General features: G+C 47.0%; 1 protein-coding gene across 1 annotated transcript in view; it reads right to left on the reverse strand.

The window, feature by feature from the left end:
* PARVA (parvin alpha) overlaps positions 1 to 20,515 on the reverse strand; it is a 181,040-nt gene extending 160,525 nt beyond the window's left edge. The window contains exons 1-2 of the mRNA XM_004279175.3: positions 20,368 to 20,515; positions 19,956 to 20,178 (exon numbers count right to left, since the gene is read on the reverse strand). Coding sequence (XP_004279223.2) covers positions 19,956 to 20,091 — 136 coding nt within the window. The 5' untranslated portion in view covers positions 20,092 to 20,178; positions 20,368 to 20,515. The remainder of the gene's footprint in view (positions 1 to 19,955; positions 20,179 to 20,367) is intronic.
* Positions 20,516 to 21,608: the final 1,093 nt, after the last annotated feature.

Here is a 21,608-nt window from a genome sequence, read left to right on the forward strand (position 1 = left end):
CTCCGTAGCCTGGTCGGGGCGTTGCTCGTAGGGAGTGATCTAAGCCCTGAGGAAGGCAGCTCTTGGAATGCAACGGGAGGATGTAGGGGCTCATGAGTCATTCTGCTCCCCTCCTCGCTGTGGTCCTGGATGCATTTTATTACCCTCGTCACTGGGATGGCTGGGGATTGGTGGGGCAGTCGTCCCTAAAAGGAAATCAGTCTGTTAACAAGTCCCATCTCTCCCTGCCAAAGGGGCTGGAGACAGAAGGAAGGACGCTGGTAGCACCCAGCTGTTTCCGGGCCTGGAGGGATTCAAGGAGGCAGAGAGGCTTGTGGGACACTTAGCAAGACCCTGGCTTCAGCCATCCGCTTGCGGATGCCCTTCTGTGAATTTCTCCACCAGTGAGAAATCTGGGCCCTCTGCAGCAAAGGGTATCCATTCCAGAAGAGTGTGAAACCTCTAAATATTCACCCCAAAAGCTGAGGGGAGAAAACAAAAATCCTTCCCTCAGAGAACGGGGACAGTGGGCCTGGGAGTGGTGAGACGGTTAAGAACACACAGAATTTTGCCCTGAAATCCAGAACACTATCTCTACCAGAAGTCTGAGAATTTGATGCCTAAAAATGTGTGGCCAAGGAAAAGCGTTTCCAGTAAAATTACAGTTCAGGATAACTTTTCGTTTCTACCCTCTCTTTTCAAGTGTGAATTCTTAAAGAGAAACAAGAGTTTTAAAGTTTGGGTAGGCGTTTTTCTTCCCTAGTATTTCCTTTTTAGTGAGCAATTTGGTAACCTCCAACAAAATTCAAACGTAACAAATGTTTGACTCAGCAATTTCACCTCTAAGAATTTATTGTACAGATAAACAGGTATAGAATGTTCTTGTTTGCAAGCCTATACAATGCAGCACTGTTTGGAGTAGCAAAATACTACAAAAAAACTTAAATGTCCATTGATAGGGAACTGGTTAAATTTAACAATGGCACATCCAGGCAGTGCATAAAAATGTTTATTAAAAACTGAGGTAAATCCATATGTGAAAGATACTCAAGGTAAATGGGTATGTGAAGAGTATAAACTGCTAAACACTCTTTACAATGTTATTCCAGATCTATAAGAATAGGAGGAGCATATATGCTTACAAAAGAGAGAATATCTGGGCTTCCCTGGTGGTGCAGTGGTTGGGAGTCCCCCTGCCGATGCAGGGGACGCGGGTTCGTACCCCGGTCCGGGAAGATCCCACATGCCGCGGAGCGGTTGGGCCCGTGAGCCATGGCCGCTGAGCCTGCGCGATCGGAGCCTGTGCTCCGCAACGGGAGAGGCCACAACAGTGAGAGGCCTGCGTACCGCAAAAAAAAAAAAAAAAAAAAAAAACAAAAAGAGAGAGTATCTGACACTACACTATTATGATGATCATCATCGGATACACTATCATCTTGAAAGCCTGAGAGTCGGAAAGTAAAGGGGCCCTTACTTTCCAGTTTATATTTCTGGCCTCTTTGAATTTTTTTTTTTTTTACCATAAACACATTTAGCTAGTTTAATAAAAATAAAAGCAATAATATCATCTGGGTAAACATAAGAGGTAAAGTCCATGAGAGTCAAGACACAGCTTTCTCTAGGGCCTTGACAGTGTCTGCCAGGGACTCATATATATGGAACTCCCCCTGAGGGTCAGGCTCTAGTTTAAACACTTTGCAAGTACCAATTCCTTTAGTCCTCATGAAAACCCTGTGAAGTGGGTACTAGTAATATGCCATTTTGCAGATGAGGAAGCTGGGGCTCAGAGAGAAATCCCAGGTCATGCAGACCAGGCAGGCTGGGGGGCTCCGGAGCTAGAAACCTCCCTACCAGGCTGCCTCTCAATAAACGTTTGTTGATGAAATGGACAAACTAGAAAAGCAGCCAACACCTTTAAAGCCAGAGAAACTGTAAATAAATAAACAGTTACTATTGTTACTCTTTTATTCATCATTGTTAGTTATTATTGGCAAATGAAAAATAAACACCATTCAGAAAAGCCAGGTGGGCAAAGCATTAGATTTGAGTATGAAGAAATGGATTCCCATCCCTGCTCTACCACTTAGTGGCTGAGAGACCTTGGTCAAGTCACTTCATCTCTCTGAGCCTCAGTTTCCTCACCTGTAAAATGGACATGACAGGACCTCCCATGGTTACTGTTAAGGATTAAATGTGACATCATATATGAAAGCACCTCTGTGCTTGACGTTCACTGGATACATGTAAAAATAGGAAAAGCTACTGAGAATGGGATGAACTATGTTCAGAGCACCACCAAGCAGACCCCCATCATTTTCAACCTGCTGAATTTTAAAAAGGAACTGAACAACTTATATGCATATATACTCCAACGATCTGAGGAGGAAATCAGAGTTTTTAATTGTTCTGATCCTGCCTCTAGAATATTGATTTAGGACATTTAATACCATCTCCAAATGCCAGGCTTAATTTGCATTGGGTTGGAAGCCGGGCTGCTGAGCGGTGGCTGTTGATTTTAGGCAGGGGCTTGGGAGGGCCTGCAGCCCACCTTCCTCCTGGCCCGCAGCCAGACAAGAGCTGGCTTCACCTGGGACTCCGGCGAACTGGCTGTCTGAGGAGGCCACGTCTTTGATGGATTTTCACTGTTTGATTAAAGTGCAGCTGGGGCCTGGGGCTGAGCCGTACCTTTCGGCAAGATGTTCTTCACGGGTTGCACGAGCAGCCTGTGCTGAGGCCGTTTGGCCAGGGCAGAGTCCGACTTTGGCCCAATCTCTCCTCACCCAGGAAGCCTGTACTTCTGCCTTTTGGAGGCCCCGGGGCTCATTTTCAGGAGCTCAAGCCTCTGGGCACTGAATCTCAATTCAAAACCATGGCTTCCGGAGTCCCAGAAGACCTGCTTTACAAAACACCCCAGGCTGCTCAGCTGTTCTCCAGCAAATGCATTCAGTGCTCTGAGCCCACCCCCAGCACTTCATTTACCATCCAGGGGGCTAGAGGAAGTCCATTCATTATAGTCTGATTCATCAAAGTCTCCTTTACTGTAATTATTATGGAAAATTTCAAATAGACCCCAAAGTGAGAGATTAGTACCACAATCCTCCATGTACCCATCATCATTCTACAATAATTGACAACTCGCAGCCACTTTTCTCCACCGACACTGCATGATTTCAAGCAAATCCTAGATATTTGATCCTGTCATCCATAAACATTTCAGTCTGTATCTCAAAAAGATAAGGACTTTTTTCCCTTTTAAGGTAACCATCCTCCCACCTGACAAATTAACAATAACTTCTTCATGTCATCAAATCTCCCGCGAATGTTTACGTTTTCCTAATTGTCTCGTAAATGACTTAGAGAAGTTGCTTTGTTTGAAGCAGGATCCCAACAAGGTTCTGGCTGCGTTTTGAATGGTACCTACGGTGTATTTGGCTTTCTCATCTTCTCTTCCCTTCAACCCCTACCTCGCACAGTGGTCCTGTGTGAGGGCTTTTGAAGCCCAGAGACACCACACACTTATATGGCCTTGGACACATAACCAAGCTCTCTCTTCAGCTTCCTCGCCTGGAAAATGGGAATAATTATAACTCCCTATCTCCTGGGGTTAATTGTGAAGATTAAAAGAAGCAGAACATGTAAAGTGCGCAAACACTCAATTAATATTAGTTCTCACTGTTATTATTTTCTGAAGGACAGCAACTTTGACAGAATTCCCAAGTACAGCATCCAGGCAACCAAATACAGTTACAGGTGGGAAGAAAACCGAGCAAAAACTGATGTGACCTTCTCCATTTTTCTCAGACTTTGAGCCACTGTTCACAGTGAGGAGGTAGAATGTGCTAGTTTAGAATTAGTCTCTGGAGCCAAACTGCCAGTGTTCAAATCCCATGTCTTCCACTTGCTAGCGACAGCAAAATGATGCATGCACTTGCCAAAGCTCCTCTCCTTGCCCTCTGGGCAGACAACTCAACTATGATTCTTGGTCTCTCGTACATGTAGGTATGGCCCCATAACTGAGCTGTGACCAGTGGTGAGTGGGCAGAAGTGATATGGATGTCTATACCTGACCCATAAAAACTTCCCACTGCAGTCTTGTTCTCTTTCTCACTAGCTGGCTGATTGGTGAGGACTCAAAGAACCTGAAGGAAGGCAGAGCCATAAGGGGTAAGGGGCCTGGATCCCTGAATGACCACGTGGAAGGCAATCCAATCAATAACGATGCCATCGGGTTCTGCTATAAGCAAGAAATATACTTTTATGATGTTAAGTTTCTGAGAATTGGGGGCTTATCCGTACAGCAGCTAGTGTTACCTTAAGCAGGACACCAGCCCTGACCTTGGGCAAGTTACCTGGCCTCTCTGTCCCTCACTTTCCACATCTGTAAAGGGGCAGAGATGCTAATAATATCTATGTCATGGGGCTGTTAGGAAGATCAAATAAGTTAATATATGTAAAGCCTCTACCGCATTGCCTGGCCCATAACTGCACAACGCACTTATGTAATTATTGTCACTGTTGTGTTAATATTATTATTTGAAAAGCAATGGTATATCACCAAGAATTTCCGTATTTCACTTAAATGTACACGTTTTAAATCTTTGCTAGTTTCCTGGTATAATTTTTCTTTAACAATTTGGGGTTAAAACTGTGTTCCAGGGCTTCCCTGGTGGCGCAGTGGTTGAGAGTCCGCCTGTCGATGCAGGGGACACGGGTTCGTGCCCTGGTCCAGGAAGATCCCACATGCCGCGGAGCGGCTGGGCCCGTGAGCCATGGCCGCTGAGCCTGCGCGTCCGGAGCCTGTGCTCCGCAACGGGAGAGGCCGCAACAGTGAGAGGCCCGCGTACCAGAAAAAAAAAAAAAAAAAAAAAAAAAAAGCTATGAAAATGAAAAAAACAAACAAACAAACTGTATTCCAGACAAACAATTTCTAATAATGCAAGTCAGTGGTATAACAGGATGATGACAATTCGCTTCACAGGAAATATTTCAGGAATACAGTCATTCTGCAAGACGAAGAGGCACCTAGTACAAGATGCAGCATGTCTGCAGTGCTCCTCGCCAACATTTAAAAAATGGGAGGATGAGACTTCACCGGGGTGCACCTTTCTGGGTGGCAGGCAGGGCTCTCATCATGCTCAGGACGGAGGAGAGGTGCACTGAACTCTATGGAATTTAAAAAGCCTAAGTGCCCAAGAAGACTTACAAATGGTCAAAAAGCACATGGAAAGAGGCTCAACCTCATTAGCCACTGGGGAGATGCAAATGAAAACCACAATGAGGTACTCTTCACACCCACTGGAAGGGTTATAATCAAAAGGTCAGATAATAACCAATGTTGGTGAGGATGTAGAGACACTGGATCCCTCATACACTGCTGGTGGGAAGGTAAGATAGTGCAGCCTGGAAGTTCTTCAACATGTTAAGCACAGAGTTGGCCTATGAGCCAGCAATGCCACACTCCTAGGTATATACCCGAGAGAAATGAAAACACAAGTCCACACAAAAACTTGTACGTGAAAATTGATAGCCACGTTATTCATAATAGCCAAAAAGTACAAACCATTCAAATGTCCATCAACTGAGGAAAGGATAAACAAAATGTGGTGTATCTATATAATAGATATTCAACATTGGTCAGCCATAAAAAGGAATTAAGTACCAATACAAGCTACAACATGGATGGACTTTGAAAATACTACGCTAAGTGAAAAAATTCAGTCACAAAAGACCACATATCACAGGATTCCTTTTATATGAAATGTCCAGAATAGGTAAATCTAGAGAGACAGATTGGTTACTTGGAGGTAAGGGAATGGGGAGGGGAGGGTACAGGCTTTCTCTTTAGGGTGGTGAGAACATTCTAAAGTTGGTCGTGTCGAGGGTTGTACAACTTTGAATATATTAAAAAAATACTGAATTTTCCTGCTCAAACGGCTGAATTGTATCTCAATAAAGCTGCAATATTTTTTTTAAAAGTACCCACTCCTCTATACGGATCAGACCACCTCTCCTCTGGACTCCAGCTGCCATCAGAAATCAGAGCACGTTCCCACCTCATCAGAAGCCTTTGAGAATTATGTGCCCTGTGTTACAATCCAGGTCTGTCCCTGTGCACAAGTGACAATGCCATGACCCACATATGCTAACGAGTCTGAAACTCAGGTGAGAGGTCACGGCTGGAAGTGTAGCTTGGGGAGTTACCAGCACATCCAGGTAGCAGATGAAATTGTCATCCACACTCCCATGTAAACTGATAACCCGACATAACTGTCCAACCCTAGCGATACAAGCAAGGTGTTTTTTGGTTTTCGTTTTCTATTTTTTGTCCACATAAGAGCATAAGCTAAACCATGAACCACGTGTCCCAGAACCAGAAATAATGAAAGGGCTAGGTAGCTGGGAGCCCAAATTACTTAAATTGATGTCATATCATTTGAAAAGTGACATTCAAGCCTTACAAACTGAAGGACAATTGCTATCTATCTAATTCATGGCCCTGGACTCCTGTTTCCCACCTGCTCCAACACCAATTTAAGCAATTCTGAACTTTGGTCTCCGAGGCAGAATGTCTCAGATTTATTGAAGTGTCGGGTCCCAACTGTGCTAACATCCACCCCTGGCAGGGCCATTACCAGGTGTGAAATCTGGGTGCCCCTCACCCCCGCCAAGTTCAGCACGGCGACAATCAGAAGGAACAAATCAACCTGCCTCTGCCTAGTCATCGTGGGAGCCTTGTAATTTACCGTAATGACAGGCATGGAGGAGAAGCGGGTGAAGAGATCGTTCTGTTCTCCAGGCCCTTGTCCATGTGCTGGAGGGGCTACTGAGCCCTGCAACCCTCAGCCAAGAGGCAGCTGCTGCTCCTCGCGAGGGGCTGTTTCGGGACTTGCCTGTATCCTGAGTTGCTTTCAAATGGAATTGCGCTACCCTTCTTCTGTGTTTTGCAGACAGCACCCAAACTGTCGGTTCCTCCTGCCCCTGTTTCTCCCAACTGTCATCATTAACCACCTGTCATCTGCAGGTCTGTCCCCCAGGGCTGGGAGCCCTGGATAGCTCTGCCTTTCGATAAACCAGAAACACCCCTCTCCACTGAAAGGAAAGTTTATTTCCAGGCCTGGAGTGTAGGGGAGGCTGAGCGAGACGAGACCCAGGCTTCCCATGAGCCTTGGCAGCCTCCCCTCCTACCTCCACTCTGGGGGGCCAGGGAATCCCGAGTCCACACTGAGCCTTAGCCTGCCCCTGCTCCTTTCCTCCTCCGCTAGGGTCCTGACTTGCCTGCTAGGTTCTGCCAGCTTCTGTCCCCAGGACCCTGAATCTCAGACCCCACCTACACTTGGAGGAGCCTCCCTGATTCAGGACGCAGACACCCAAAAGGTGCCAGGGAGCCCTGCGCCCTGCCATCTCAGTGCCCACGGACCAGGAGTGCCCTTGCCCCCGAAACTGGGCGACTGGTGTTGCAGACCCTCTTCCTGAACTCCTCTCTCACTTCCCTGCCCCACAGGATGCATTTTCCCTCCCAGCAGGCCCCACAGCCAAAGCCATGCCGGCCAAGACAAAAACTGCTTTAGGAAGAATTGTTTTGAATTGAAAAGTCAATGTAATACTGCAATTGGCAGATTATTCTACCGATGAACGTTTCCTAGAAAGAAACAAGCGCAGAGCCTGGCTCCACCGAGCCCTGTGGTGTAGTCGGGAGCTCTGCGACCTTGGGTTTACATCATTGAGGGAGCAGACACAGGCCGGCAGCCTTGCCCATCTGCCATCCAACATCATCAGCCCCAGGAGATCTGCTGCATCATCCCCAGCTCCTCAGGGTCAGGCTGCGTTTTTCACAGCCTAGAAGAGGGGAGTTGCCTCTGGATTTTAAAAGAGATAAGGGAATGAGTGAAGAGAAATGGGATATGACTCAGCGATGAAATAAATGCCCGCAATACATCACTCCTAGGGAGGGGATCTGCCTCCACAAGTGATTCCCCAGAAATACTCCCTGGGGTGCTGGGTGTGATAATTACATGCTCCAGCTGCCTCTGATCCATTCTCAGGAGATGAAATGGGACACCTGACTACTGCCTCCTAAGCAGGTTGAGGAAACTGAGCCCCAGAGGCATCAGCCCTGCCCACTCTGTCAAAATCCAGCCTGAAACTCAGAAGGCTCCCGAATCCCGTCCCTTCTCTTGTCAGCCTGTGGGGTTCCTCCTCTGGCTTCAAGACCCAGCTTGAAAGCACCACATCGCCTAAGGGGCCCTTCACCCCTGAGATCCAGATTTGTCTGCTGTGGCACTCAGCCCCCTGTCTTGCGATTACCTCCCATTTGTCTGTGGTTACCGACTTGTGGGGCAAGTCCAAGAATTCAGAGGTTAGGAGATGGGAGGAAGTGATCAAGGGAAGGAGGGGCTTCTTGAACAAACCTCCACTGGGTCTTACATGCGCCTGGTGAGAACTCAGAGTGACAAAGGGTGGCAGCTGTGACTTCAAGGATGATTATCGCCAAGGCGGACACACCTTGGGTCCTGTTATAGACCAGGCCATGGAAGGGTGAAGAACGGCCATGAGAGGATGTTCTGAAATGAAGACCTGCCTGTACTAAAGCTTACTTTGCACGTATCAGTGGCCAGGATGGAAATCTGTGCTCTCCTGACCCATTCATTTCCCATCCTACCCCACCCCACAGGTGACCTGGTCCTGCCAGAACAGAAACTTTCAGCCTAACAATGTTGGTTTTACTTTCAAACAACCTACCAGGAAGACCACCCAGACCCAAAAGCAGTCATGTCTCCTGGTTATCAATTATGAAATATTGATAGTAAGCAAGCCAACTGTTACCCTTTGACCCTATAATTGTACTTCTGGAGCTCCAGTCAAAAAAAATTACTCTGAATATTTAAAAAAAACAACAACACTTTAGGCATTATTTCTAGAAAAATTTTTAAAAGCACCAAAAGAAATGGTTAAGTAAACAATAGGACATTCACTCGGTGGAATATTATGCACCAATAAAAAGTATGTTTAATTAAAAACTATAATAACGTGAAAACTATTTACATTATAATAAATGAAAATAAAGATACAGAATTTTTATCTATATAATATACATGGTATAATTACAATTATAAAAAAAGAAAAGTTATAAAGAAGGAAAAAGGAGAAAAAAAACCTACCCCAAATCCTAATAGTGATTGCCTTTGGGAATTGGAACATTGCATGATTGTTTTCTCTTTATATTTTCCCATAAATCCCATAAGTATAGGTTAATTTTATAATGGGGAAGAAAAAACAACTTTTATTTAAAAAGTCAGGAGCTAAGTGATTTGGTTCATTCTTCCTTCCCCCAGGAGAGTGTGCGGTAGTTAAGACTATTTCTGTTTAAGCTGATGAAGTTCACTGCTTCTTCCATCCATGGCCTAACATTTCCCTAAGGCTGGTTTGAAGGGAAGCCAATGACACTAGTCACAAAGTTGGTTTTTCTAAGGCTGCGGCAGGTGGGTATGTTCGGAGCAAACAGAATGATCACTTAGTAAATGCTAGGAGAACCAGACTGTAAGCGAGTGCTAGAGGGCTCCCACCCCACACAGATATTCTTCCCGGGCCTGACAAGGAGGCAGCGACCATGAACAGGAGCGAGGCAGAGCTCAGGGGGGCCTGGCATCAGTCACCCTCTGCTTTGGGAGGTTCTTTTTCTTGGTGGGCTGGAGTGGGGAGAGTTGTAGTGATGGAGCTCCCTTGCTGGGAAGTAACAATCGTGGCCGGGCTCTGGCCGATTTTCAGATTTCCTTAGTTCTGCACTTAGTGAGTAAATGAAGCTGAGAGAGGCAAGAAGGGATAAACGGGGCGGGGGAACAGGGCCAACTTGGAGGAACGAAAGGGATTCTGAAACTCTCTTGTAGAGTTCCATCTGCACGTTTCTCTTGTCTCCCCCAAACCTTGCAATTAGGCTACTCCACCTCGGTCCTTCTTCATTGAAGTACTTTAACATGAACGTGTGCAATGCCATTTCCACAAATGAAAACAAAGAATGCTGGCCTTGTCCCACCGTTGGCCAGTGGGCTTCCTCTCAGGCGCTCTGCTGCCGCTGCCCAATCTGCGCCCACAGATTCTAGGACCCACACCTCTGGTCTCTGGGGTCCTTTGTGTGTTTGTCAAATAACAGAGCTAAGTGATAATGTCTTCCCACAAAGAGATTCCTGAGGGGAGTGGGGAGGCAGTTTTCTAAGCCACCCACACACACACACACACACACACAGCCAGAAGCGAGGCCTGGATGGAATCAAGGCCCCAGAAGAGTCATCGAAGCTTAGAGCAGAGTTCGAAGTAACCTGGGCATCTTATCCCCACTGACCTTTCCAGCACTTAAATACTGCTTTGCAGAGCACCTGTTAAGTACCGATGCTGTGCTAGGCACCTGGGATACAATGTGAACAGAACAAATACAACTTCTGTCCTCTGGAGTCTACAGGGAAGATGGAAAAGAAAGGATGAGGCCATCTTGTCCCGGGGGTCCTGGTCCTCAGGCAAAGCCCTCATTTGGATTTCCTACTGACTGCAGGCTACAGAACATATTGAATATGTAAGAGAATGTTTACATCTTTTTTTAAGGTATTTTATTTTTATTTTTAAAAGTATTTTTAAAGCCTTTTATTATTAAAACTGTTGTAGCGCTTTCCTCAACTGTGTTCTTTTTCCCATGGCAGTAAGTGGAGATTTTAGATGCTTACACATGTTTACATAAGGATTTCATCTCTCCTCCTGTACTAATGGCTAAAACATAATTATGAGCTGCGCTTGTTAACCAAATGGAGATATTCCATGAGACAAGGAGACCGATTCCTAATATGGAGGTGTCCTTGGGCCGCAGCCCACTTATCCTGGTTTCCATCTCCTCCTCCCGACACAGAGGTGCCTTCATTAGTGGAGGAAAGAAAGAGGTCTTTGTGATGATGTCACTCCCAGACCACCCTACACAGACAATAAAACTGAATTTGAGAGAAGCCTGGTGAAATGAGAGCTCCGAAGTCATAGAATACCAGAGCTGCAAGGGCCCTGAAAGGTTACTTAGCCTAATCGCCTGATGTTAGAAACGGGCAAAGGGGAAGAGACTTGTCTAAGGTTACACAACCAGTTAGTGGTGCGCTGTTTTCTCCAAGGTAAATACGGGGAAATTCATTCCATAGAAACTGCAATATCATTATGTGTTAAATACTATGCCAGGCAGGAGGGGCACAGGAGGAGAACTCTCATCAGAATGTGACATGCACAGCCACATGGCAGCACAGAAGGAAGCGTCTTCCCACAAAGGGAAGCGTCTCACTCTTCCTAGGGGAGCTACAGAAGGCATCAAGCAGGACGGGATATCTGAGTTGGGTCTCAATGATTGAACAGGAGTTTGTTGCAGAGAGAAGGGAAGAAGGTCATTCCAGAAACATGGAACCACATGACTAAAGGTGAAAACACGTGGAAGAACATGATGTGTTTGGGGAATGAAGAGCATTTTCGTATAGCTAAAATGGAGGCTTCTTGAAAGGGATATAATGGAGACTAGACCAAAAGGGCGGACCACGGGGCTTCCCTGGTGGCGCAGTGGTTGGGAGTCCGCCTGCCGATGCAGGGGACACAGGTTCGTGCCCCGGTCCGGGAAGATCCCACATGCCGCGGAGCGGCTGGGCCCGTGAGCCATGGCCGCTGAGCCTGCGCGTCCGGAGCCTGTGCTCCGCAGCAGGAGTGGCCACAACAGTGAGAGGTCCGCGTACCGCCAAAAAAAAAAAAAAAAAAGGCAGACCACGGAAAAACTGTGAAGGACTTAACACCACGCTAAGAAGTTTGCTGGGGAGATGTTATCTCGGTGCTTAATAAAACCACGTATCGGCAAAAGGATGAAGGGTGGGTTGAACAAAAAAGGACCAGAGCTAGGGAGACTAGTGGGGTGGATACGGCAATACTTCAGGTGGAAAATAAAGACGCTGAAGATTAATAAAATAAGCAATCCCAAAGAAGACAAAGAGCACTCATGAGGCCTGCATTAAGGCAGCAATATTTAGATGGCAGAATTAGCAGGACCTCGTGAGAGATGATTGGCTGTGGGGATGAAACAGAGCAGGGATGGGCGAACTACTGCCCAAGGCCATATCCAGCCTCCATCCATTTTTGCACAGCCCCAGTACTAGGAACGGTTTTCATATTTTACAAGTGACTGAAAAAGAACAAAAGAAAAAATATTTTGTGACATATTAAAATTATGTGAAGTTCAAACTTCAGTGTCCATAAGTACAGTTTCATTGGAACACAGCCACGCTGGTTCATCTGCCTATCATCTGTGGCCTCAAGGGCAGAGCTGTGTAGAGGCCAGAGGGCCAGCAAAGTCTAAAATATTTACTACCTGCCTCTTTGAAAAAAGTTGCTGACCTCTGAAACAGAGGACAACTGCAACATTTCCACCTTAGGCAGCTGGTGGGATGGTGGAAGAGGAGAAGCAGATTTGGGCAAGTGGGACACATAATAATTCCATTACAGGCATGCTGAATCGAGGATCCCGTGACACATCCAGGAGACAGTGGAAAGATGTATCTGGATACAAGATCTGGATCTGAGATGTGGATTGGGGAACCACAAATGGGCAGGTGGCCCTTGAAGCCATGGGAGTAAGTGAGAAAATCCATGGAGAGGAAAACAGAATGAGAGGGCAAAGCAGGTGAAGTCAGGACCCCGGGAAATGCTGCTGAGAGGTAAACAAATAACAGAAGCTCGAGAAGGAGTCCAAAAAAAATAGACACAGGGAACAATTCAGTGTGGATGAGATCAAGGGAGAAGAGAATTTTAAGAAATTTTAAGAAAGAAAAAGTTGAGGGACTTCCCTGGTGGCACAGTGGTTAAGAATCCGCCTGCCAATGCAGGGAACATGGGTTCTATCCCTGGTCTGGGAAGATCCCACATGCCGTGAGCAACTAAGCCCATCTGCCACAACTACTAAGCCTGTGCTCTAGAGCCCGCGAGCCACAACTACTGAGCCTGCACGCCTAGAGCCTGTGCTCTGCAACAAAGAGAAGCCACCGCAATGAGAAGCCCATGCACCACAATGAAGAGTAGCCCCTGCTCGCCACAACTAGAGAAAACCCGTGCATAGCAACGAAGACCCAATGCAGCCATAAATAAACAAACAAACAAATAAATAAATAAATTTATAAAAAGAAAAAGTTGAATAATACGAACGCCACCAAGAGCCCAAGTGGAGCGACGATGAAAAGGAGACTGGATTCTGGAGAATTTAGCCAGTGAAGTGTAAATCTTGGGAACAGAATAAATTCTTCAATCGACTTCCAGGAGTCCACACTCTCCCACTTCCCCTCCTATCACACTGGTCACTCCTGTCCAGCCTCTCTCGCTGGTTCCCCCTCATCTCCCAATTTCTAAATGTTGGAAGGTCCATGAACCTCTTCTAAGTCCTTCCTTGATGATCTCCTTCAGTCTCATGGCTTTAAGTACACCTACACATGGAGGTGTCTCCAGCCCAGAACCCTCCCCTGAGCTAGATTCCTAGAACCAACTGCGAACTCAATATGGCCCCGGGAAGTCCAGGAGGCACCTCTAACTAAACAGGTCCAAAAGAGAGTCCTGCTCTTTCTCCCCACATCAGCTCTTCCTGTAGAATTCTCCAACTCAGTTAACGTCAATTCCATCTTTGGGTTTGTTCAAACCCAAACCCTGGAGTCATCTTCATTCTACTCTCTCACCTTCCATCCGATCTTTCAACAGATCCTATCCACTGTATCTTCAAACTATATCCAGAACTGAACGCTCACCCCTCCACTGCTACCGCTCAGTGCCAGACCACCTCTGTCTCTCACCTGGATCATTACAGTGGCCTCCTAACTCACCTCCTTGTTTCCACTCCTGCCCCCCTCAGCCACTTACCACCATCAGAGCAAGCGTGATCACATTATTCCTCGGCACAAAACTTCCCACGTCCCTCTGAGTAAAGGCCCCAGGCTTACGATGGCCTCCAGAACACTACACAGCTGTCCCCTCACTCTAATTACCCCTGAGACCTCACCACCTTCCACAGTTGTCCTCAAGACACCAGGCCCACTCCCGCCTCAGGGTCTTTGAATCTGCCATTCCCTCTACCTGCAGTGTTCTTCTCCAAGATACACATACTGTGCTCCCTCACTTCCTCAGGACCTTACCCAAGTAAACCCTTCTCGGTGAGGCCTTCTCTAGCCACCCTATTTAAAACTGTCAACCATCCCTCCTCCCTCACTCCACAACGCTCCATTTCCCCCTTCCCTGCTTTATTTTGCTCTAGAGCACTTATCACTACTCTAATACAATATGTACATTTTACCAATTAATCTTGTCTTTTCTACTAGAAGGCAAGCTCATGAAGGCAGGGATGTCTGTCTGTTTGTTCCCTGCCATATCCCAGCACCTAACACAGTGCCTGTCACATGGCAGGCAACTCAATAAATAACTGGTGAAACAATGGGAATAGTGGATCAGCAAGTGACTAGGAGCTCAGAAAGGGGAAGCCAGTGCAGACAACTTTTCCAAGGCCTCTGGTGAGCAACTAAGAGGAAACCAGCATCGGGAGTGTCTACAAATGGCAAAGACTCAAGCATATTTGCAGATGTTAAGGTGCTAGAGCAGCATGAAAAAGATTGGGGATATGAGAAAAACGATATGGCTATGCCAAGTCTGGGAAGAAGTGGAAGTGAAGGGCCTCATGAGCAAGGGAAGAAAGGACCTCCTCGGAGGGGACTAAGAGAGGGAGGGGACAGGAAAGGACAGGTGTAGATACAGATGGGACTGGCGGGTGGGGGGGGGGTGAAGAAAATTTGAACAAGTTCATACCTGGCACTTAATTTTCTATCTCAAGGTCTGGGGAAGAGCTTGAGTGACAAGGGTTTCAACATGGCACTTTGGAAAATGAAGATGCAAGCTGATTAGGAGAGAAGGATTGCTCAGCAATGCTGAGGCTTCTGCTCACTCTAGAAACCATAAATCTATTGCAGAATTTGGGGATTTCCCCCAGTTACACGGGACAGCCAATGAGAACCAAAATGGTACACTTTGGGCACCAGACAAAATGTAAAAACTCTGAGGGATGATAAATAAGTGGTTAAAATATAGGAATAACCATTGCTGCAGGCCTAATTTAGGACACCTTCAGCTGGGAGATACAATTCAAGATGACATTCCTGGAAAGAGCAAGTCGTGAAGACAGATTTGGAGGAAGGCAGGTGAAAAGAGGCCCTTTGGCAAGTAGACTCTGAAAGGCTAGTCTAAGAACTACACAGCATAAATGGGGACTGGAAACCCAAAACGAGAAGATCCACAGAGGAAAAACAAAAGCTACCTAGCTACGACTCATGAGAATGGGACCAGATATTTGTAAATGCTGAAATGTGACATCTTGGGAAACAGGATGATCTGACTTGCAAAGAAAGATCCCTCATTTCTAAAGGACCAAAAGAGTGCTACACAGGCTTCATACTGTCATGTGAAGCTTTTTGCAGAACCTGCAGAATCTTCTTGCAGTCCACGATGAAAAGACTATTTCAAATTTGAAAGACTATTTAAAACTGAGCCGTCAATTTTAATAGCTTCCATTATTTGTGCCATGCTTTGTCTCATTTAAGCCTCACAACCTCCATGTAAGGAAGGAATTTTTATTCCCATTTTATGGATGAAAAAACAGAGGTTTCGAAGCATTGAGGAACTTGTCCGAAGTCATAGCAATAAATAGCCAGACCAGAAATCAAGCCCAAATATGTCTGGTCCCAAAGACCATGCTTTTAGCCTCTATTCTCTCTTGCCTCCCTCATGCTATTTTTTTCTTATGAAACACAGGAGTGATCATTAGTTTTACTATATTCTTATGAGACTGCCAGTCATTCTATGATATGTTAGTAGGTATTCTTAGGAAAACATACTTTTAATATGAAATTATTGACCTAAATATTCTAACATGTATCTGACTGTGAGACACAACAGGTTTCAAGTGAATGAATGGGAGTCCTTGGGCCCAGGAGAATTCTACGCCAAAGCACTGGGGAAATCTGTGGATAGACCAGCGTCCATGATCTTGAGGAATCATGAAGAATGGGAGGTTCCAGAACACTAGGAGGAACATGGAAGAAGGCAGTCTCTGCAAAGCACAGAGCTGTGAGTTTATGCAGGATCCAGAGCAAGACCTAGCCTTATTGCTACTGAAGAGATGGTTAGTGGGCCCTTGACAGGGAAAGCACCGATCACGGAGATCCAGCACGTGCTCGCCAAGAGCAGGTCATTTCAGACCAACCCCACTGCCATCTTTGACTCTGCAGGACCACCCCATGTAGCAGCAAGCGGCTATAGCTGGGTGACGGCATCCCTTTAGAAGAAGCACATGCTCTTCCATTCACCCCCTTACATCCCCTGGATTAGCTAATAGACTGAATAAAAGAATCAGGACTTAACAGTTAAGTACTATAACAAGGATAAAAATAAGATCTTGCCCTTGGTTTCAAAAACCCAACTGAGCCAATCCAAGATAGGGAAGGGAATGATTTAGGAGCAACAAACATTAAAATGTCTTTGAGTGAGCTGGTAACAAGCTCAGAGAGAGCTGTGATGTTGCTGGCAGAATAAAGGAAAGCAGCCTCAGCTGCATTAACAGAATGTGGTGTCTCTGCTAGAACAAAGGAGGTGACAGCCCTGTCCTCATGGACCGGACTACCACCATACTGTGTTGACTTCTGGGCAGCTCACTTTGAGAGTCTGCTAGTTATTCTGTTTCTCAACACTCCCACTATGATCTACTCTCTGCATTGCTCTGCGCCCTAAGGGAGCTGACCCCGACGTATTGCATCACCCAGATTCCCTTGCCCTGGTGACTTCCCACGGGGTCTGGCCAATGGGAAGAACCAGCAAGAGGTTCAAGGGCAAGAAGAGAGAGAACATGCAAGTACCTCTTGCGCCACTGTCTCCCTGCTCCATCTCCACATTTCCGACAGTGGCTGTGTCCCTCTACAGCTACAGTTCCTATCAGGCAGCGCCCCTTCCATAGCTCCAGCTCTCAGTGGGTTGCGGTTTGCTCCCCTGGCCCTTCAGGCCTAGGGGTGGTAATGGCTTCCCCTTGGTGGTAACTCCTAGCTGTCTCAGCATCCTTCTGGGTTCTCTTCACCCTGCCCACATCTCTGTAAACAGTCCCTTCACCACATTATTTTAAAAATCCCAACTAATGTGCCCTTCTGTTTCTTGCACAGACCCTGACTGAAACTGAAAAGATAGGATACCAGGGGGCCATGAAGCTCATCTGTGAGGACCAGCTACTGGAACAGAGGATGTTTGGACTGATCAAGGGGCTCCACAAAACAGGCTGGACCACTTGGAGAAAGTGAAGAGCCACCGTCCCACTCATTCTCCTGGCTGCATGAACAGAATAGTAGTACATACAGAGAGACCACCTTTGAGCTCAATATAAAGTAAACTTTTCTAAAGAGTTGGCAAAGTGGGGTGAGCACTTCTGGTAGGTCATGAGCTTCAGTAATTCTCAGGTGCCCAGTCTCAAGCTGGAGAGCCCATATCGGGAACACTGTAGGAAAAAGTTACAGGGATCCCTAGGAAAAGACTCTCCAATCCAGGGTTTCACAATTTGTTACCAACTACACACTACTCACACAACGGTTTTCCGAAAGAAGCACACTGGAGGGAGGGCAGGGACATTTTTGGGGATATGTTTTGCTGCTTCTCAATTCAATATAGAGAATAGAAGTCTAGTTCTTTGTATCAAACTTGATAATTCTCAACACTGAGTTCTTTTTCATGCTTTAAGATAACTCAGGAACATGAAACTTATTTTACATATCATCATCACAAACTTAAAAATGTTTATTCCCAAACCACTGAAGTCTATGAAAATAAAAAAATTTTTTAACTAAGCATCTTCTACCTACACACCAGTCACTAGCCCTTTTTCCGACTGTCACCTCATTATTCAAAATAAAAATCAGGATGCTACAAATAAATGGTGGAGAGGATGTGAAGAAAAGGGAACCCTTGTCTACTGTTGGTGGGAATGTAAATTGGTGCAGCCACTTTGGAAAACAGTATGGAGGGTCCTTAAAAAACTAAAAATAGAACTATCATATGACCCAGCAATTCCACTCCTGGGTATATATCTGGAAAAGATGAAAACTCTAATTCAAAAAGATACATGTACCCTAATGTTCATAGCAGCACTATTTACGATAGCCAAGATGTGGAAGCAACCCAAGTGCCTATCAATAGATGACGGGATTAATAAGATGTGGTGTAAGAGAAAAACAAATACCGTATGCTAACACATATATATGGAATCTAAAAAAAAAAAAAAAGGTTCTAATGAACCCAGGGGCAGGAGAGGAATAAAAATGCAGACGTAGAGAATGCACTTGAGGACACGGGGAGGGGGAAGAGTAAGATGGGACGAAGTGAGAGAGTACCACTGACATATATACACTACCAAATGTAAAACAGATAGCTAGTGGGAAGCAGCCGCATAGCACAGGGAGATCAGCTCAGGGCTTTGTGACCACCTAGAGGGGTGGGATAGGGAGGGGGGGAGGGAGATGCAAGAGGGAGGAGATATGGGGATATATGTATACGTACAGCTGATTCACTTTGTTATACAGCAGAAACTAACACAACATTGTAAAGCAACTATACTCCAATAAAGGTGTTTAAAAAAAATAGATGTGGTGCATATATATATATATATATATATATATATAGTGGAATATTACTCAGCCATAAAAAAGGAACACTGCCATTTGCAGCAACATGGATGGACCTAGAGAATATTAGGCTTAGTGAATTAAGCCAGACAAAGGCAAATACCGTATGATATCACTTATATGTGGAATCTAAAAAAATAATACAAATGAATGTATATGCAAAGCAGAAACAGACTCACAGACATAGAAAACAAACTTGTGGTTATCAAAGGAAAGAGAGAAGCAGGGAGGGACAAGTTAGGGGTGTGAGATTACAGATACAAACTATTATATATAAAGTAGATACGCAACAAGGATATACTGTATAGCACAGGGAATTATACCCATTATCTTGTAATAATCTGCAAAAAATACTGAATCGCTATGCAGTACACCTGAAACAAACACAATATTGTAAATCAACTATACTTCAATTAAAAAAAAAGGGATGCAAAATCTGCCCATGGGACAAAATATTTTACATGTAAACTGTCCTGGAAAAAAATAAGATCACCTCAATTCACCCTGGTGAGAAAAAGGAAATGGTTTTTGCGAGAGCCCTTAACTCTTGAGTTCACAGAAGGGTCAGATCAGATCCCAGGATGCTACAAGTGTGTGTGTCTAATCGAGGTTTTCTCCTTGGGTGTGAGTTTATCATTTATCACAAGGCGGGACTGCTAGGACTGCCACCTCTCCACTCATTCGTTCGACAAACATTTGGTGTTGATCTACACATTAATAGAGCCCTGCTGGGCCCTGGGGACGGACGAGAGACCCAGAGGCCAAGGCTGCTACCGTACACTTCAGCAGGCCTAGAAAATGATCTGATTTCAAAGACCAATGAAGGCAAAGAGTGAGAATGACGGCGCCCAGAAAAGTTTCAGAAGAAACTTGGAAACTGCCAGCCTTCGGCGCGAAGAAGGCGGGGACTTGGGGCCCAGGGGAGGACGCCGCCTCCGGGCTGGCGGGCCCGGCCGCCTCCTCGGCCCCCGGCCCAGCGCGGGCGTCGCCTGGTTGCAGGCCCGAGTCGCCACACCCGATCGCCGCGGGGCCCAGGAGGGCAGCGCCCGGGCGACCCAGAGCAGGGCTGCGGCGAGGCCCGACCCCATGAGACATTCCCGGGCAGCGCGCGCCCACACCGCCGCGCGCCCCGCTCCCCGGCGCCGGGCACCCGCGGCGCGCTCCCGCCCTGCCCGAGGAGCCCCGGCCCCTCGGCCCCCCGCCCGGCAGCTCGCCGGCCCGGGCCGCACTCACCCTCCTTGGCTTTCTTCCTCCGGGCCAGAGTTCCTCCGAGTTTCCCCAAGAAGGAGTCATCTTTCTTCCGGGACGGGGGCGACTTGGGAGTGGGGGACTTGGGGACAGACGGCGACTTCTGCGGGGAGGTGGCCATGGCGACGAAGCGGGCAGCCGCGGGCCGGTCGGGACGCGGAGCGGGCGCCGGGCGGACGCGGCGGGCGCGGCGGGACTGAGGCTGCGGCTTTCCAAACGGAAGCGGAATTATTCCAAGCATTTGAGGCAGCTCACGCTCGCCTTTCCCTTCCCTCTCTCCCTCCCTCGCGCCGCCCTCCGCCCTGAAAGGAGCTGCGCGCTCGGGGCCCGCGCCCCGCTGCTGCCCGGAGCAGGGAGGATGCCCCAGATCTGCCCCTTGCAGGACGTGCGGCCTTACCTGTTTCGGTGTGTATGACCCTCTCAGCCTGGGAGCCCTGGAGCCTGGAGGCCGTACTTGCCCCGGCTCCGCACTCAGCAGAGTTCCTCGCTCCAACCCAGGGTTCAGTGATTGCTGAACTGAACCCACCTGCTACTCTGTCTCCCGCTGATTTGGCCCGGCTGCTGGGTGAGGAGCTCGCTCCTCCCCTGCATTTCAAACTGTAGTTATTAGGCCCGTGTCTTGTGCCCATGAAAGAGTGAGCCTGCTCAGGAAGAAATAGAGGGAACCAAAATGTGTTCGGGCCCCACCAGCTGGACACATCCAGCTGTTCCTGCACTTATCCATGACTGTCAACCTCCTCTACACCTCCAACCAAGAGTGAGAAGTTTGAAGTTCATGAGTACAGGCCAACACCTAGAGACATCTGTGTTTCTAGCAGCTCAATGGCTTGTACAAAGGAGGATCCCAAATGTAGGTGGAAACATGAATGGGAAGGTACGGCCATCGGCTCCTGTGGGAACCGCCTCTCCACCCCTCCCCCACCCCCAACTTATCTTGCCTTAAATAAAAGCAACAGAGTGACAGGGGAGTGGCACAAAAGCCAGCATTTCAAGGACTCATGCTGGAAATGATTGAAAGGCACATTTTACTGTGCTTGGCCACTTGAGGTTCTCACTTGGGCTCCCCTGGCTGTCTTCGGGTCTCTTTTTCACACACACACACACACACACACACACTCACACAACCCCTTGGCAACTGTGTTTCCTCCAAGTAGCTACAGCTGATTGACCCTGAGTGATCACCTGACCCAAAGGGCCCTAATGCTTGACTGGAGAGCAGCCAATCAGATAGTCTCCATCAAGAATCTAAGCTAGAGACAGTTGTCAGAAGTCCAGCACTTAGCGATGATAATGCAGACTCAAGACTGGGGGGGTCCATTTTTAGCCACAGGCCTGCCGATGAGTAGAGAAACAAAACAATGGAGCAACGAAGTGTGCTCAAGAAGCCTTGTGGTCTGAGTAATGAAAAACCATGGGAGTAGCTGCCTGGACCTAGAACCTCTTCTGAGGGCCTACCTGTAGTTCTCAGGAGGGCCATCTGTGCTTCCTTCTGAGGACATGTTCCTAAAGCCTTGTAATAACCCATCCACCTTTACTTGAGCCATTCAGCCAACTAACAAGCAACGATTCCCGAGAACATAAATTTCACAAGGTGGTCAATAGATTCTCAGCAGATATGTGTTCATCTTGTCTTTGCTT

Source organism: Orcinus orca, chromosome 8, assembly GCF_937001465.1.
Source record: "Orcinus orca chromosome 8, mOrcOrc1.1, whole genome shotgun sequence".
NCBI lineage: Eukaryota > Metazoa > Chordata > Mammalia > Artiodactyla > Delphinidae > Orcinus > Orcinus orca.